At 39.2% G+C, this 20,185-nt stretch overlaps 1 protein-coding gene across 3 annotated transcripts in view; it reads right to left on the reverse strand.

The window, feature by feature from the left end:
- Positions 1–20,185, reverse strand: part of LOC122646230 (calmodulin-interacting protein 111) — a 49,312-nt gene that overhangs the window by 27,828 nt on the left and 1,299 nt on the right. For 2 of the 3 annotated variants that reach the window (XM_043839732.1, XM_043839731.1), the window contains exons 2-4: positions 15,472–15,828; positions 12,599–12,757; positions 11,177–12,015 (exon numbers count right to left, since the gene is read on the reverse strand). In XM_043839732.1, the coding sequence (XP_043695667.1) occupies positions 11,177–12,015; positions 12,599–12,757; positions 15,472–15,765 (1,292 nt within the window). In that variant the 5' untranslated portion in view covers positions 15,766–15,828. Of the gene's footprint in view, positions 1–11,176; positions 12,016–12,598; positions 12,758–15,471; positions 15,829–20,185 lie in introns of those variants that run through there. The other variant, XM_043839734.1, reaches the window with a different exon arrangement.

Genomic DNA, 20,185 nt, shown 5'->3' on the forward strand with positions numbered 1-20,185 from the left:
AGCACTTCTTGGAATCATTTAATTTTTCACTATAAAAAGCAATTGGGTGCCCTCCTTGCATTAGCACACCGCCTACGACCTCAAATACTCAGTCAAAATCTGGTAGGCGTAGGACTAGTGCTTTGGTCATCTTCTTCTTGATAAGGTGGAAGGCCTTTGTTGCCGCTGTTGTCCATTCAAATTTTCCCTTACTAGACTTCAGTCCCAAAACAGGATCTGAAATCAGGGAAAATTGGTTCAGTTCGATGGTTCAAGGGTGAGGTTACTGTGGAGGGATAGGTCTGGGACAGTAGGAAAAACAAGGGGTTATACAAACAAATCTGCAAAAGTTTTCCTTCTTTGCCAATTTGAGCAGCAGGCTAGGAAATAGGGTTAAGGGGTTTGGGGGAGAATTCTTGTAGAGGCCAATCAACAGATCAGAAGGGGCTGAAAAGGGGATCGAATGGAGCTCTAGGATGGGGGAAAATATGCTCAAAAGATGGAGGAAAAGTGATGGCTGGATAGGGCAGGAGAGAGGGAGAATGGAATTAGAAAGTATTGAAAAATAGGTTCAAAACCAGTCACAGCAGCAGTGGTTCTTGGCTGGAGTGGGGATGTCTTCTAAGTTTTAATGGCTGGATTGCTTGAAAAAGAATGAGAACAAGGACTGAAGAGTAACCTCCTGGGCTTCCCACCGCAAGGAGTCAGCTTGGAATCTTGGATGACACACCAGCTCCATCACCAAGGATCGAACACAATGGAAATAGTCATTGAAGCAACATGCAAGCAGCAGTATTTGGAGAATAGAAATCGTGGGGTAGGCAGCAGCCTTCTTCTTTTTCTTCCTTGAGTACACCCTTGGGTCTGCATCACCACCTCCACCTCTTCACACTGACTACTCTCACAGTCTCACCCTAAAGATATGTCATGTATGAAGTAAAGAAGGGTATTGACTCAAAAAATGTAACATACATGGATACAAGTCGCTTCCGAAGAGGCATGGTAGAATTTGTAATCTTTTTCAGTATGAGAGTAACCGAGGAATATACATTTAAGAGCCCTAGGATAAAGTTTGGTACGATCAGATTTACAACTATACACATAGCACACACAGTCAAACACTTTCGGAGGAATGGGCCATAGCAAAAATAGACGTTGGGAGACAAGCAGGGTTCCAGGTTTCGGTTTCAAGCCTGTTTTCGACCCAGCTCGAAAACCTACACATTTTTTCTAGAAAATTTGATTGTTGGTTTCGATAGCCAAATTAGTTCCTAAAACTTCTAGGACACCCTATTTTAGACCCTCTAAACATAGCGGAATCCTTGGATTTTAAAAAATCACACCCAAAATAGTAATTTGACTTCAGACCCTAGAATGGTTGTGGACGTTGTTACATTCTCTAATATTGCCTATTCCACACAATGTTTAGTGCTAGAACACATAATTCAAGTAAACCAACTTAAATGTGTATTAGGAATGAATAAACATCAAATTATAAACCATTTCATCAATAAAGCAACATACATAGTTTGTTACAAAGAGTCATGTATAGTCAACAATAGTATAATACAAGCAACGAGTCACCCTTATGCCCATCCTAGAGTCCTAGACGCCTAGTACCAAAACAAGTTACGGGCAGGATCAAAACTACTAGAATGTTGTTGTTGTTTGTTGCTGTCGAATCAAGTTATCCTCCGATTGTATCAAAAAAGTTGGTCATGTGATAGTATGGCGAAAGAAGCGTTCAACATCTCGGGGTCGAGCCTATCCCCAGCTTGATCCATGATAGTCTCACCTCAATCCTTCACCCACTCATATAGGGGATCCACCTCATTATCTGAGTCAACCTGGAAAATGTTGGCAAGCTTGATTATATTTTTAGGGGCGCTGTTCTCTGTGCCACAGCGCAGGTTGCACCCAGGCACATGGGAGTGGGCGCAGTGACCACCCTGCCCCCCTGAGTAGCAGGCTCATGTGCCTGGGTGTGCCTGGGCCCAGCCTGCACTGCGGCACAGAGAACATTCTCCCATATTTTTATTATCATCCATGGCATATGTGTTGCATCCTCAGTCTCATGTTATAATGCACATACGCTACCTACTCCAACTGCGCGTGACCCAATCGGTTCCGCCTCTTGTAGTGGATGAGTAAGAATGTACTCCATTTACGCTTGTATCTAGAGATGAAACAAGTTTGAGAGACCATCTTGATTGCTATCTTTCTCAAGTTAGGTGTATTTCTCCCGTAGAACACCCATCATTCGCCTACATTAGAATATTAAGATTATTCATGTTTAGTGATTGTACTTGGTACATGTGTATATGAATTGAATGGAGACAAAATGAAAAACAATGAAATGGACCTACCAGATTCTATGGTTTTCCTAGCACATTTTGCGGCTGCACGACCGAAACTTCCAAGAGCATCTTGAAGGTCTTTATCTACTCATTCCAAACATGGGAATGTTCACATTAGTACAAATCGAGTAACTACATTCCTTATAAATACTGGACAAATTAGTGACTACCAAGTCTCACCTCAATATTGCATTTCGTCTCTATAGTCGAATTAGGCTCCAACTTGGCCACCAAATTTTTCACTGCTTCTATCAATGATTCATCCATCCTAAGTTGACACTTGTATTGAAACTTGGGAGTGAGACAGTATGCTACAAATTGTATAAAGAACTTATCAATGCCTATGAATATGTAAATGGACTGTAAATTGACTTAAGTACTTTGAACTAAACATATAAAACTCACCAACTCTAATAGTTGATACATCAAGTTCCTGACTCTCCCATCAGTCCTCAATTATCTTCAGGTATGCCCTCCCACCACAAGGTAACGCTGCTTGCACACGTTCCTTCATCATCTCCATAGCAGCATACAGGTGTGGCAAGGTAGGGTTCTTCTCAAAGTTTACCATCCTCCGTACCTTTACCACCGGCTCTAATATAAGAATGACCTTCAGATCATGCCAGAACTGGTCACTAGAAATGGTCGCTTGTGCTGTACTACCCTGTGGCAAACTTGACTCCCTCCAACCAAACCATTCCTCTGAAGTGAACATGGACCTCAGACCAGCCATCTTCGCCTCAAAACTCTTCAATGCAATATAATTGGTGAAAAATCGAGTAACGCCAGGCCTCACGAAATCCCCACCCCATTTCTCCCTCATAATCTGTAAAGCATATCCATGGTTGTTGACAAATGTGGTCACTTGTCTTGCCCACTCAACCACACCCACTACCATGGATCTCTTCTCCATGTCCTTAAGCATGAGGTCAATGCAATGGGCTGCACATGGTGTCCAAAAGAGGTGGTACCTGCTGTTGTGCATCAATCTCCACCTCCCTTCTTAAAGTTGTCGTTGTCCGTCACCGCATGGACAAGGTTTTGTACCTGTATCTCCAGTACAACATCTTTTAGCAACTTATAAATATACTTTGCATCCTTTTTCTCCTTGGATGCACCCACAGACATAAAAAAGATAGCTTTACCCATGGTTTTAAGTATCGCACCATATCGTATCAGTATCGCAAGGTATCAATACGATACAGTGAGATATGTATCTTTTAAAAAAAAAATCATGTGTCGAGCCGTACGGTGCGATACAATACGGTACTACTGATACTCATCGATACATCAAGTTAAAGGGTGGGAAAAAAGATTTTAAAGTATCGGTACATATCGCTAACGTATCAGCCGATACAGCGTAATACGATGTGATACATTGCAATATGTGGCGATACAGGCCATTAAAAGCTCATGTTCATGTTCCAGAACTCATAAACGAGTTTTGAAGGCGGAAGGGAAATAACCACCTGAGAGTCTCATTCCTTGCTCTCAACCTCTTTTTTCCACTTTTGTGACTTTGGGTTTACATTGAACCATCAAAACGAATCAGATTCAACCAACAAACCTTTCTTTCAATCATTCAAGTGGCCAAAATCAGAGACTGAAAGTGAAGTTCTCAAAAAAGGTAGATTTTCAAAGAACTTTATTTTTTTTGGTCATATCACTTAGAGAACTTGTCTCATTGTACTATAGACTATTAGTCTATTACTACATGTAAAAAAACCAATCCTTTATAACAATTTCAATTGGATGCACTTGTGTCATTATACGTTGTTCTCCATTTTAGTGTTTATGCATGATAAATAATATATATTGCTTATTTATACTATTTTGGCTCTAAAAGTGCATTTCCATGCATATCTTAACCATTTTCATGCGTATCTCCGATACAATACGTCTCTTAAAATCAACCCACCAATACAATACATGATATTGATACTTTAATCCTTGGTCTTACCATCACAATAAACTATGAAGTTGATGATGGACTGTCAAGTGGTTCCAGTCTAACCATCATACATCATAGCCTCTCCATAGCTCTCCATATCCCCTTCAATGTATCAATGTACACTTCCAGCTCTGCCTTTTGATGGGGCAAACAGACATTCATCAATTCATATGGAGTGGGCCCCTTCACTCCTGGGCCAGCCTTCCCTGCAGTATAAAGCATAGTCTAGTAGTATGGTCCCTGAGCAACATTAGCTGGGATGCTATTAAAGGCTTCAGACTAAAGGGCTTTGGGAAGATGCATGCCAAACAACAAACTTCTTGTGATTTGTAGCAAATGGCAATTCTTCCATTCAATTACCCCATTCTTTTGGGGTGTGTCAACACATGCACGTTGATGGAGAATCCCTTATCACTGAAAATTTTTTGAAGCCCTCCAAGCATATATTTCCCCCCACTATTAGACCTCACAATTTTGATTTTATTCACAAATTGAGTACATACCATATGATAAAAAGTTTTGAAGGGATCATACACATCACTCTTATGCTTCAAAAGATAGGCCAAAGTAATACAACAATAATCATCAACAAAGGTAACAAAATAACGATAACCAAACAAGTAGTGGGAGCAATACCTTAGAATGGATAATATGAAAAGGAGCAACAAACCTATTACAAGGATAAGAGTAGTAGGATTTATGGTGTTCTGCTAATTGAAAAGACTCACATTGAAACACATGTGAACTAGGTATTAAAGAAAACAAATGAGACATGTTTTTTCATAGAAAAAAGAAGGGATGTCCCAAAAGCTGATGCCAAAGCGTCAAAATGTCCACACAACTACTTCCATTACTTCTACAAACATATGACTGCTTCTCTCAAAAAAATGGTCTAGGGTCAAGAAGATATAGCTCTCTCCTCACACCCACTGCCAATAATCCTTCTAATGGGGGACAAAATAAGAGAAGAGAAAAAGATAGGGAAGAAATCAGAATTGCAGGGGAAAGAGAAGAAACCGTGAGAAGAAGAAGCAGTAGAAGGAGGGGGGGGGGGGAAGTGCACACGCTCAGACTCACTTTTCTCAATTCATTCTTCATTGTTCCATTCCTTCTCAAAATACAGTCTTTTAAAAACTCAAAGTCAAAAAAATTGCAGAAAATAACTCCCAAACAACTACTTCTATAGCAACAACTGTCCTCTAATAACTACTTCTACAGCAATAACTGAAATAAAAACTAAATGCAGGGCTGGTAGGGCTTGGGCTTGGGCCTGAGATGGTATCCCTAGGAGTATCTAATTGGGCCTGGGCTAGGGCTAGTAGGAGCAGCCCCCAAATGTCCTGCATCAACTCTCCCTTGCTTTAAAAAAACTCGACCTCGAGTTTGGATAAACCCGGGAAACCAGTCCATCTGCTGCACATCCATGCCATTCAAAAGCTCCGGTAATTCACGAAAAAAGGAGATGAAATCTTGTGAGAGCACGCCCTCTCAATATTGTTGAGTGGAATGTCGAAGTCATACACCATTACTGTTGCAGCATCTCCGATGTTGTTCGTCATTCCAACTTGGGATAAGATGGAATAATATGGAACGATTGGTTGTTGCAATCGTGTGGTTAAAGGGGTTCAATGGATGTTATGGTAAAGAAAATAAGGTAATTGTATATGAGTATTTTGGAGTTCTGACTTGGGGTTTCCAGAACAAGGAAGGAACAAGGTAAGAGAGCTTAGATAGGAGAAGAAAGATAAGAAGGGAAGAGAGACTGAAAGGGAGAAGAATATGAGAGAGAGAGATAGAGAGATTCACCCAGGTTTGGGCTCTGATACCAGATAATGGGGGACAGAATAGGAGAAGAGGAAAAGATAGGAAGAAATCAGAATTGAAGGGGAAAGAAAAGAAACCGTGAGAAGAAGAAGCAATAGACGGAGGGGGGGGAAGTGCACACGCACACTCACTTTTCTCAATTCATTCTTCATTGTTCCATTCTGTTCCATTCCTACTCAAAATACAGTCTTTTAAAAACTCAAAGTCAAAAAAATTGCAGAAAATAACTCCCTAACAACTACTTCTATAGCAATAACTGTCCTCTAAGGCTCTAATAACTACTTCTACAGCAATAACTGAAATAAAAACTAAATGCAGGGCTGGTAGGGCTTGGGCTTGGGCCTGAGATGGTATCCCTTGGAGTATCTAATTGCGCCTGGGCTAGGGCTAGTAGGAGCAGCCCCCAAATGTCCTGCATCACCGGGTACTGAAACAAGCAATTGAGAAGGAAAAAATGTGACTAAAATTCAAGGATTTGGTGATATGAGTATATGACTAACAAAGAGGAGGTTAGTAGCAAATTTTGGACCATGAAGAAAAGAATTAAGGAACATAGATGATGCAACATGCATATTACCCTTCCCAGAGATGGATGAAAGAGAGCCATCAGCCACCCTAACCTTATTTCTACCTGAACAAACAGGATGGGAGTCAAAGCAATGCGACATACCAGTCATATACTCAATAGCACCAGAATCTATGACCCAACAAGAGGAAGCAGCAAATATAGATGCATGAAGAACCAAGGCCGAGGCACCTGATTGAGTAAAGAGCAGGTAGCAGTAGATAGGAAGTTGCCCAGCTAAGCCATAACTCCACAGAATGCAGCAATATCTTCTCTAGTGAGAGACCAAGCATTGGTATGTGATCCCCTGCTGTGGAAGCATTTCCCAAGGAGTCTGTATCAGCAACGACAGAGTTAGCTCGGGCTCCCCTGTCCTGCCACCCTGTGTGCCACCAGGAGATGCATATCTAGGTGGGTGATAGTGAACCATAGAGATCCCAACAGGTTTCCTTGGTGTGTCCAGATTTGCCACAATCCTCACATTTGAGCCCTTATCATCCCCACAGCCACTACCTCAACCTCTTCCCCCACCATGCCAACCCTTCTGTGTGTGTGTGCTCTCCAGAGCAAACAAGCTAGGGTTAACGTTACTTGTACCATCAGTTGAAGAATCCATCGGTCTACTGACCTCAAACATTGTCTATGAGTACACAATGGGAGCTGATTGGATACCCTAACTCAATGGGGAGTTAATACTCAACCCAATCTTCTGCCAAACAACAGAATACTTAGTTACAGGTAACAAGAGGTACCATAAAAAAAAAGGGCGTACCAAGTGCACGAGGCTCCTGCCACTACGGGGTCTCAGGAGGGTCATAATGTACGCAGCCTTACCCCTGATTTCGCAAAGAGGCTGTTTCCAGACTCGAACCCACGACCACTTGGTCACAATGGAGCAACCTTAGCATTGCACAAAGGCCTGCCTGCCCTCTAAGAGGTACCATAAACATAGAGAAATTACAACCAGATTACATTTCCATGTAGAAGTAGAAACTACACTCTTTAATCTTCACACATCAAGGCTCAACAAATAGAATCAACTACTAACCAAAATAACATTCTCAAATCATGAAAACAGCAAACTCTCTATGATTCTGGCAGTAGAACATGTCACAAAAGTTGGAGTTGCAAAGAAATATGGTAAAAGTATTACCAGCTAAAGGCAGGGTCTTTGAGATCATACCCTAGTGTGACCCAAACGGTACAGATCTCGTCACCAAAATAGATCAAAGAGAGAGAGAGAGATATGAACTGGTTCCAGCATAGTAGTCACGGTGTCTAGGCGACCCAAAGCATTGCAGGGGCAGGGGGCCTAGATGCAAGGCAGCCAAGGCACTTGGACGCCTAAGCGACGCCTTGACAACACTTCCCAGAGATGGCAGTAGTCTGTTCTGGAAAACTTCATTGATTTGTACTTTGCACCTCCCAATCCCACTAACATCTTTCTCTTACAGTGACCTTTAGATCTTACTTCAATTCTTACATGGTATTCTCTTCCTTGGATACTTCTATTACAATAGGGTTCCAGAGTGAAAAAGGGAACAGGATCAGCTACCTAGGTCGACTATTAAACCCGTTGACCTGGTGCTCTAACACCAAGTTACAGTCGCTATTGATTGGGTTAAACCAGAGAGGAGAGGAGAAGGGAAGAATAAGGAGAAGAGAAGAGAGGAGAGAGGCAGAAAGATCAGGAGAATGAGTTAGAAAGTGATCGACCTCCCTCAACTCTATGTTACTGATTCTAAGTTTTGAAATTATAAATCTGCCATTACATATCAACATGTATGCAAACATTACCCACATTACACATTATTCCCATCATACCATCACAACATTATTCCAACAAATTAAGTACTCAGACGACGACTCAGAGCTGCACTCTTACTTTAGACTCCTATTCTGACTTGGCTTCTTTTAGTGAATAACTAAACTAAGGATAAAATAATCAAAAATCGTGTGGCCATCAACCATCCTCACCTATTGGCTTACAAATATAACCCATTATACCAAAAACCCACCTTATAACACAACCCATCCAAATGTGTAGTATTATCCCACTTCACTTGGCTTTTCAGCAACTAAAATAGCCACTATCATCTTGTGGGAAGGCAAATAAATCCAAGGTTTTAGGTCTCGGTTTCGCCCCTGGTTTCACCAGGCCACAAAACCGAGTTCTGCTGAGATCTCGGCGAGATGGTGTATTTTTTCCCATCTCAACTCAATGGTGGGTTTCAGTGGCCATATGGCCAAGATAGGTCTTGAAACTTGACATCCACCTTATTTTTAGGCCTTATAAACACAATGAAAACATTAGTTTTCACAAATTCAAAACCTAAATGGTAATTTGACTTCAAACCCTAGGTTTGTAGTCTACGGAGTACTTGAGGTCTACCCTAGGCTATTCTACACAATATTTAGAACACTTATAATTAAAGTAGAGGTGTAAAACAACTTAAATAAACATTAGGAATTAAAAAACATTAAACTATAAGCCATTTAAGCCTTAGGCATCATATTCATAATCATACATGGTGATGGTTTAACGGTTTGTTAATAATTGTTAGAAACTTGGAAAGAGACAGATTAAACAAATACAAATGTACTTAAAACTGTTCTTGAGATGCAATGCAGCTCTCTCTCCTGATGTTGAAGCTTCAATCTTGAATCTCCAAGCTTTAATCTTCAGTTGAGGTGAGATTTGCCAAAAAAAAAAAAGCACCAAAACCTTCACCTCCAAGTGTAGAGGCAAGATTTCGAGTTGAGGTCTCAACTCGAAATCTCGTCGAGAGGGTGCCTTTTTATAGCTTGGTTTGGTCTCAAATCGAATCGAGACCAAGATACATGCCAAGGTCTCGGCGAGATACCAAGATCTCGACCGAGATATTGTCATTTTTTTGTATCACCACTGGTCTTGTCTCGAGACCTGGCGAAACCAAGATATTTTCGAGATCTCGCCGAGATCTTGTACCTTATAAATCTCATAAGGCCTCTTTAATTTAATTGAGATCAATGGGCCTTCATCAGACAGTGAAGCAGCAATTGTTAACTCCCGATTAGCATTGTTTTTGAGGTGTTACAATAGGAAAACTACATTGCATTCATCATGGTTTGGCATTCATTTGAAAATTAAAATATTTTAACAATTCAATGATGTAACGTAGGTAGAGGGCGGTGATGTAGAACAAAACATGATGAAAAGAGGCCAAAACACTGTTCACGTTACTGTGTCACAACCCCTTATTTTGCCTTGGTGAGAATATTATTAGAAGATTCTGTGGGGCCCAAGGTCAGAGTACATGGTGCTTTACGCGTGGGGATTTAGAAATTTAGTTTAGTTTCGAATTTCAGATTTAGAAGGCTTAAGTTTCTATTTTAATTAGACTTAGTTTCTATTTTGAATCTTGCAGCATAGAGTTTCTATTTTAATTTCATTACTTGTAACCCAAGCTCGGCCTTATAAGGGACTTTCTAATTTTTAGTTTCTATTTTGGAGCTCAATCCTTGGGTGTTTATATATTGTAACCTGCCCATAGAGGCACCCCGCGATTTTATGAATGAATGAAGCTTGTTTTTATGCAATGCCATTGTCCTATTGAGTGGATGAAGGGCTGAGAGGCCTGGCTGGTGAGAGCCGAATCTCCTTGTGCCTTTCCCCTTCTTCTCCTGTCTAACTTCTTCTTACCATCGATTCTTTGCTACTACCATTGCTGTGAGTGTGAAACCTGCTGTTGTTGCTACCTCTGTGAAGGCCAGGATCCATCCTTGATCATCAATAGAAGGCAGCTACTGCTCCTGCGATCCAGTTTGCTGCTGCAAATTGTGAAGATCATAACTCTGCAACCAGTCATCAGACTTGGCTGATATTTGGTTCACTAATACCTCTTCCACTCGATCCAAGTTTGAAGAGATTCTGCCGGCTGGTTTGGTCTCTACTTACTAAGTTACTAAATCTGAGTTCACCTTATATTTTAGTGACCTGCTGGTATCTCCCTCTTCAGCCATCAATTTAAGCTGAGATTTCTAGGGCTTCATCATCCTATTGGACCTTTACTTGTTAGGAGTATCAGTCCCATACGAGTTGGGGAACTACTGGTTCTGGAGTTAGCAATTTTCTGATGCTAAACCTCTGTTTCAGACCTGCAGTTGCAGTGTTTTGGTTGTTATTTGGTTATTTGTGTCATGGATAATTGGAACTAGGTTAACCCTAATCCCATCTTGCATTAGGCGGGCCTCGGTGCAATGGTTAAGGTTGCTCCATTGTGACCAAGTGGTAACGGGTTCGAGTCTGGAAACAGCCTCTCTGTGAAAGCAGGGGTAAGGCTGTGTACATTATGACCCTCCCCAGACCTTGCAGTGGTGGGAACCTTATGCACTGGGTACGCCCTTTTTTAATGATGTAACATATGTCATAGTCATCCAAGAAATTAAAAATCAATAGTATAGGTAAACAAAATATTGTATTTATGAAGCCAACCACAATAAAAGACAAAATAAGCAAACCTTGACAGGCTGTCCTTCACCGATGAGGAGATAATAATTTCCTTCAACAGAGCAAATTCTTTAGATAGACCACCCAATTTTCGAACATCACTTGTCAATGTAGTCCTGAAGTCTTTATGCTCAAGGTCCTCCCGTGGGTAACTTCTTTTCTCTTCAGTCTTTGTTTCAGAAGTCAACGATGAAAAGATATGTATTTTTGTTTCATGATCCACCAAAAAGGCTTCTTTAATATGGTCCATCAATCTAGGAGTTTGACAAATCAAATCATTTCCTTCATCTTTCAACTTCTGATTAGTACATTCTGATTCATTTGCACCTTCCACACGGAAAACAGAAGTATACGGAAATATGGGGATTGTCACAATATTCCCAGGGAGTAAAATGCGAGAACGTAGCCAGTGAACAGCACAACTTTGCCAAAGCTCCTTCGTTTTTTCATCACCTAATGCTAATTTCAGGACAGAACCGTCGCGTGTTCCCGAATGTAGCTGACTACTTATAGGAGAATCAAGCTTTGGCTTGTATAATGATGGGGTCTTTGGGGATGAAACCTTTCCATTTTCAAATTGATCCTGGTCCATCTCAGCTGGACGGTTACTGTGGGACATGTAATGTTTAATTGATACACCATCCATTGATGAAATCAGTTGTAACTGCAAGTCCTTGCATTTGCAGAGTGTGAGAGGACAGGCTGCATTATTAATTGGGCTAGGCAAGTTATTTAGAAGCCCAGCTACAGATAGAGTTTGAATGGAGGAGATAAATATGATCCTGCCGAAAGAAGGGAAACCCAAGGTGCATGAAAGGCTCCACGATAATCGTACTCCATTCTTCAGAACCTATAAAAAGGTAAGAAGACAATGAAAAGCTGAGAACCTCTAGAGGCTTTTTTTCAAATATATTAATTCTACTAGGACAAAACCTGTTAAAGCATTAAAGAGCCTTGATAAGAAAAAATATGCAAAATAGTTTCCTATGATAAACAAAAATCCTTGGAAAAAAAAAAGCATAAACAGTAGGGAAAGGAAGTTTCCTGACAAACACTAAGTTGTTTCACTCAAACAGAAAAAATGAAAAACCATAATGATTTCAATAACATTTCCCTCTCTTCTTTCACACTAGCATAAGATCATTCAAGTAAATAAATTCTGTAAGGACTGGGAGCTTCTGCAAAGAGATTCCAAATATTTGTCAGAATTCAGAGGTTTCTCCACATCATGTCTACAAATTTAATGACATTTTAAATTATATATTTATTTATCTTCCTTGAAATGAACAATTCCACATCCTCCTCACTCTGTGTAGTTAAATTCTTGGTTGCTGCACCGATGTTTATAAATTGCAACTTCTCTCACAATGCTACCCATTAAAGGAATACAATTGAAAGGAAATTTGAAATACTAACATTATAGATATTCAAACCTTACAAGAAGGAAAAACCATTGCAAGAGCAAAGTATCTGCCTGCATCATTCTCTCTTTCACCTTGGGCATAAACACCAATATGTCTGACAAACTCATCTGTTAATAAGTCAACAGAGGAGCCATTTGAAAAATCGTTCCCCAAAGAACCAAGAGACACCTGTTAATGGTAAGAGAAACAAAAAGGTGACAGCAGTCACAAGAGCAGAGGAAAAAAGGAAAATTTAAGTTATATAGTTTCTTGCAAGCAATTCCTTGTAGAAAGTTACAATTGCATAGAGAAGTTAAAGATGTACATGGAAAAAAACTAAGTAGAAAAAAATGTAAAACTAGGTTTTAGAAGGAAATTGTAAAATATCTCCACACACTGCCTCCCCCCATCTCCCTGAGCACCATGATGTAATCTTCTTATACTATTGCAATGAAAAGTGACACCTAATTAAGTTTTGTACATTAATTAAAAATCCTATGACAACAATAAAGCTATTTCCTAATTTTTACTTAATTTATATTTTTCCTAATTAAACTATTTTTTTATAATTTAGTACCCTAATTAACCAAAATTAAGTATGGAACAGGACATTCGTCATCAATCACCATTTTGAGTTGAAAATATAAAAACAATACAACAACTCAATCTTATCCCAACTAAATGGGGTTGGCTACATGGATCCTTGCAAAGATAAAATATAAATAATAAAAGAAAAAAAAAAAAAAAAAGGAACGCAACAACTACAACTCAATCTTATACAATACTAACTGGGGTCAGCTACACGGATTCTTGCCCTCCAATCAGCTCTATTCGATGTCATACTCAAAACAAGACCTAGACTATGCATGTCTTTTCTCACCACTTCTTCTATGTTCATTTTAGGCCTGCCCTAGCTCTTTTAGTACCTTCAATCTGAATCATGTCACTCCTCTGAACTAGAGGATCAAAAGGCCTCCGTTGAACATGGCCATGCCACCTCAGACGATTTTCTCAAAGCTTATCTTGAATCGGGGCAACTCCCAAATCAGCTCTAATATGATCATTCCTTATTTTATCCTTCCTGGTTTTGCGACTCATCCATGTCAACATCCTCATGTCCGCTACACTTATCTTATCTATATGATGCTTCTTAACTGCCCAACACTCCGCGCCATACATCATAGCTGGGCTTATGACTGACCTGTAAAATTTTCCTTTAAGCTTTAAAGGAATCCATTGATCACATAACACTCTGGATGCACCTCTCCACTTCATCCATCCTACTTTAATTCTTTGTAAGACATCATCTTCTATATCACCTTCCTTACTGATGATTGATCCTAGATACCTAAAATTATTACTTTGCAGAATCTCCATCTCATCAACTTTCACCCCCTCATTATCCGTCCCAGATTTACTAAAGTTACATACCATACACTCCGTCTTCGTTCTACTAATCTTAAAACAATACTTTTAAAAATTTTCAGGTCTGTTCAAACCAAAACAGAATATTTTTCCTTATTAATCATAATTTTTTTGAATTTTCTAAATTATTTTTCTAATTTCCAAACTTTTTAAAAATAATCAAAATATTTATAATAAAAAAAAGGTGACATCGTGTAGCCGTAGATCCGCCAACAATGTCTAATATAAGAAATTGAGCTCTAACCAATATATATTAACCCTTTTTTTTGTTTTAAGAAAAATCAATATTTTAAACCAGAAACTGTTAAAAAATCATTTAAAATAGAAAATTAAATCTGACTACGTGAAGTCGTAGATCGGACTACGGAATCTAACATATAAAAAATTGAAACCCAATCACTAAATATTTATCTTGTTTTTTGCATAAATTAACTTTAATGGAAAAAAGTAAATCTCAAATTTTGAATCTTCAAGAAATCTTACTCAAATGCAGTAAATCATCGTTGTAGATGTGTTGTAGTAGTCTCCAACACGTTGTTTCTACCTGTGGGTGATTTCGCCAAAAAACACAAAAACTGGGGTTTTTCTAGCAACCCCCCCCCCCCCTGTCGAAACCACCTCGATCGAATTTTGTATTTTATATCATAGGATAGGATTGTATCATTTCACCAAAACGATACGATACGCCCACTGAAACCAAAATTTCAACTGAAATGTCAAAATTTTGGTAAAAACATGGTATACCTGCACGGTCGACTATCATTTCATTTCAACATTTGTTGAAAGTGAAATAATTCATCAAATCTCAGTCAATTCGACCAAGATTTCAACTTATGCAACCAGGGTTTGACCTGGTTCTTTGTGGTCTGGGTTTCTAGACTAGGTCAAAATGGTCTAGCCACAGAAATGCAACTGCATCAAACTGTACTTATGTATTTCTGTAAAAGCCACCCACAAAAGCTTTTACCATTCATCATAAGATGTGTAATTAACTCAGCACTACATTTTAAATTCTAGTCTACTAAGCCAATACCAAGGCCCATATTATAAAAAGTTCAGAAACAGTGACAGAACTGTCCAAGCTGATCTCTTACCATTCATCAAAGACATATAATCAACTTAGAGCTCAATTTAAGTATGAATCAATCAAGCTACCAACAAAGAAAGAATCTTCAAAACTTCAGAAACATTAAACAAACAGTCCAAACTGATCCTAACCACTATGGACTATGGAGTTCCAAGTCCACTTGTATAAAGTAGATTACTTTCAATCAAAATTAATTCCTCCTACACCTCTAGTCCTGAAAAGGAAAGTTTAGATTTGCATTTGAAACCATTACCACCCCACTCCCCCCCCCCCCCCCAAAAAAAAAAAAGATCCAAATATAAGTTCAACAACACAAATAGCAATCTTCATATATAATTAGTGACTTTCAATTACAAACATATTATTTAAAAAGAAGAAAATGGTAAATTACCGAAACAACCGAACCAGGGATAAGGGAAGAAGCAACCATGGCTGACTCAGAAAGCCAAATCGTAGCTTTGGGACCTTCAGACCCAACATCGCTAACCTGGCCAACGAAAGCAGATTTGGAGATGAAAGAAGGGAACTTGATTGAAGCTTCTTCAAGAGCATACAAAAGATCTTCTTTGCTAATCTCTCCAACTGGAAGAGATGATGAAGCTGATGGGGTCTTAGGAGATGCAGAATGATCTGAAGACGAGAACTTCAATGGTGTTTTGGAAGGTTTCTTCGCCTTTGAAGGCATCTCTCCTGGAAAACCTAATAAACTTCAAATTCTCTCTTCTGGAGATTGAAATACATTAAATTTCTGCAAAAGGAAATGCTTGGTCAGGTATAATAAGATAGAGCAATCTTCTGAAAATTTTTCGCTTTCAGGAGACTAGGGTAGGTACTACTTTCTTGGCTCGAAAAAACAAAGAGAACTGACCGCAGCTGTCTCCAAGGGTTTAGGGTTTTACGGCATGTTCCCGCCTGTGGAGAAATGGCCGCTGGGCGGGAGAGGGTATCGCAAATAGTTAGCAAAACGTAAACGGGAAAAAAAGGAAAACGGACAGTAAAGGTTTTAAACGGTAAAAAATTTGTAAACGGAAAGTCAAATAAAACGCTAAAAAAAAAAAAAAAACGGTAAAAAACAAAAATGACTATGTTCTCTATGCTGCAGCGCAGCCTGCACCCAGACATATGGGCCTGCCATTTAGGGGGGGCAGGGTGATCATTTTGCCCAGCATCATGTGTCTGGGCGCAACCTGTGCCCTCGGCACAGACAACATTTGGTCAAACAAAAAATAGACGTTATGTATTTTAACATTTATATTTAAAAAAAAAAATGGCACTAGTCTCATATAAATTGGGAAATTTTTACTCGAATACTTGCTGCTAATGTTCAAAATAATTCTAACATTCAATATATATTCCACAACCATTGTAAATTTCAAGACATGTCACCTAAAATCATCCAATGTATATTATCCAATATCAATTCTCAATTCATACACCATAATGTCCAAAGTTTTGTTGAGCAATGTGGCTTGGCCATGGTGTTGTTCATTGTTGTTGATGAGCCATAGTTCGACTCATCCAAATCCTAGGCAAAACGAGGAGAACTAGACAACTACTGAACCGATTAGGATAAACCTGGTGTAGAATGGCATGAACCAAACATCATCAGACCTCGAGTCGGGATAATTGATTCATGTCGGCCTCACGCTTCGAGAACTTGGTACGGTTAACTAACCTAACCACAGACCCTGATCAGGTCAAAGTCACACCTCCGGCATGACTACCAGCCTGACACATGTCGAGCACAAATCATTCCACCTAGGACTACATGAAGTCGATATTACTGTCTATGATCAAATAAGTACACACATCGATCTAGTAAATCGAAACTATAAATAGACACGCTTAACCCAGGTAAGGGGGACTCTCTCTCGACTCATATTCCTTAAGTTCTTAACTTGGGAATATTATCTATTGCAGAGGTCTGACTTAGGCATCGGAGTGTACAAACCGGCCCAGGCCGACACTTTCTTGTCTATTGTTGTCTACCAGTGCATGTCAACTCGACCAGGTGGACCACAGCTCGAACCAGATCTTGCTGCAATAGTTGTCAACACAACTAATACATACATGGAGTGACAAATTCATTTAGAGTTGGGTCATTGCTTTAGAAACCCTTTTCAGTATATGCATCATTTTGTAGCTCAATTTTGGGGTCTATGCATTGACTTTGAGTTTAAGGTGACATCATGAGAAATGTAGCCATTCGAGTCATCTTTAAATTGATAAAAGAATCAAGTTGATCGAAGTTCGGGAAAGAAATATATGGTCAGTTAAGTGAGCCAGTGATGAAGACGAACAATTCTAAATAAAAAAAGCGAAACACATTTAAAACGGCAAAAGGAGGCCGATTATCTTTTTTACCGTATGTTTAGAAAACAAACGGGAATACACGTTTAAAACGGTAAAAAGTGGCAATGTTGCTTTAAATGCGTTTTTGCTAATTGTATTCGCAAATGGGAATACGTGTTTTTTTTTTTATAGATTTATTGAAATTGATAACCATGTGTACAACCACTAGCTTTAAACATACAAAGCTTGTGAAGCCAAGGAATAGAATTTGGCCAATCTTTCAGACACATGATAGACAGGACCTTCCTTGCCAAGATATAACATTACTATTCAAAGTCTGTAAAATACAAGAGAAATAATTTGAAATAAATGAAGCACATTGATGCCTAATGTCATTGATTGTCGTTGCCACCCCTAGTGGTAGTAACCAATTAGGGGTGTGAAGCAAATCAATGACCTCCTTACTATTAGATGTTTGAATTCTAGTGTAGTAGCCAGTGACAGTGCGGTTCTGATTGCCACCGCCTCCCCTTGTACAACAAAGTTGAGAATATAAGGAGCCGAGATAGCCTTAATCTAAATTCCCAAGTGATCTCTGAAGATGAAGCCCAAACCCCCAGTCGAGGACCCTTGAGGAGCATTGCATCACAATTTACTTTGATGAAATTTGGAGTAGGGGGCATCCATGTAACATTAGTCGCATTCATACGACCAATCGTTGTTGCATTCCGCCAATGATCCTTTGTAGTTGCTGTCGAGAACTCAGCATAGACCTTCTCCGCCACCATAATCACTTTTTGAGTAGTCCATGATTTAACATTGAAAGTTAAACCATTTATTGCATGCCAGAGATACCAGCAAAGAAAGGAAGATCACGCTAACGACTCCCGAGCAAGGTTCTTATCACTCTACAAAAGGGCATCCCAACCTCCAATCCATTCATGTAACAATGGGATGTGGTTGGAAGAAGGATAATATGATAAGCTACTACCAAACCAGACCAAGCATGCAAATGAACAGCCCAACAGAATATGGTATAGTATTTCCTTATCAACCCCACACCAATGACATGACAGATCGATTGGAACTCGACGAGAGTGAAGGCCCTTCCCTGTGCACATGCTCTTCGAATAAAACTTTTAATTTTTTTTTCATGCCCCAAATGTGTTTTTAGGTTAAGTTTGGGATAAGGTCTCATTGATGAATGTGTAAAGAAGATGCATTTGTAGTGTTAGCAGTCTGAGCAAGTGGTAAGCAATCCTAACAAAAAAATACCATTATTCGTTGTGCCTCATACCTACTTGTCTTCCATTTGAAAAGGACTCAAATTTATCTTGAGAATGACCTCCCTCATATCTAACCAAAGTATTGTTAATCATCCAATGTCTTAAGATGGGGTCAATGAGATCCACAATAGAATTTAAATGGCATTCAATGGGTTTCAGCTCGTGAATCTTGAAATTGGGAAGAGTTGGAACCCAATTATCTAACCAAATGCTTACACTTTCTATACTTCCTATCTACCTATGTAGGAGTAAAATATCATGGGCAACAAGTATAAGACTAGAAATACAATAAACAAATAGTAAATACAAAACTTATCTAATTGGTATGGTAGATAGTATCGCACCGCGTCAACAATACATGTCCTCTTGTGTAATCCGAATAATAAATGGTAGAGTTGAGTCGCATCAAACGATGCTCTCCTTAAGGTTTTTAGATGTCCCAGTTCTGCAATCCGGGTTGACCATGCCTCTATACCCCCAAGATAAAACAACTCTCTAATCACATAGGTTGCAGTTCCAAATATGATTACAAAGGGTGTCCAAAGGCTATATTCACTAACTCATCAACACTGACCGACTACGGTGGGAAAGAAAACATAATATAAAATTGCTTCTAATTATGTTTTTCAAAACAACTATTAGAGAATGAGCAAGACACCTCCTCTCTTCATATAGGAGAAGAAGAGACACCACTAAGGGATGTCTCCAAAAGAAATGCTCTAAAACATATGTCTTTTCTCATAAGGCTTATTTGTTAGCCATTCAGACAAGTCTTCCAATAGGCACCCATTGGCTATTTAGGTGTCTATAAGGAAAGACATAACCCTCTAACACATCCATAAAAAGCGTGTTTTGAATCTCTAATTTTAAATACAATTAAAAATCCAACAACCTAAGTAACCATTTGAGAAGAGTTTTCCTTCTTTCTAATAAATTTTGTTAGCCCTATGATGGTTTGTTACCATTCTTGCATCAAGGAAATTTAAATGTGGAAAATATATTGACATTATCAAGTGTGCCCGATAGAGAATCAAGTGATGACCATAGCCGCCAAACTACCTTCACTAATAATGCTTGATTTTAGAGTTTTTGAGTCTTTAAACCAACCCCCAAGAATCCAATGGATTTTGGAGTCCTTGTCAGAATCCCCCCAATAGAAATTCGAGCTCACATTTCAAATTGAATCATGGAGTGAAGTTGTTAATTTAAAGTGTGACCCGCAAAGTTAGAAATAGGAGTGATTGCAGCTTTCAACAAAACGTCCTTCCCATCATGGGACTGGAAGTTCTGTTTCCAACTTTGAAATTTGCTAAGAGATCTCTCATTCACGTCTTGAAATAAAACTTTATTGGAAATACCAAAGTCAGTTGGTAATCCCAGATATTTAGAAGCTCCATCACCATACGACACCTTTAATACCCTTGAAATCCATCACTTGAATCTGTCAAGACTATTTGGGGTAAATGCAAGAAAGGACTTTTGAAGGTTTATATAAATTCATGCATTGCTTGAGAGATGTGACCTCCT

The sequence above is a fragment of the Telopea speciosissima genome, chromosome 11 (assembly GCF_018873765.1).
Source record: "Telopea speciosissima isolate NSW1024214 ecotype Mountain lineage chromosome 11, Tspe_v1, whole genome shotgun sequence".
Lineage (NCBI taxonomy): Eukaryota > Viridiplantae > Streptophyta > Magnoliopsida > Proteales > Proteaceae > Telopea > Telopea speciosissima.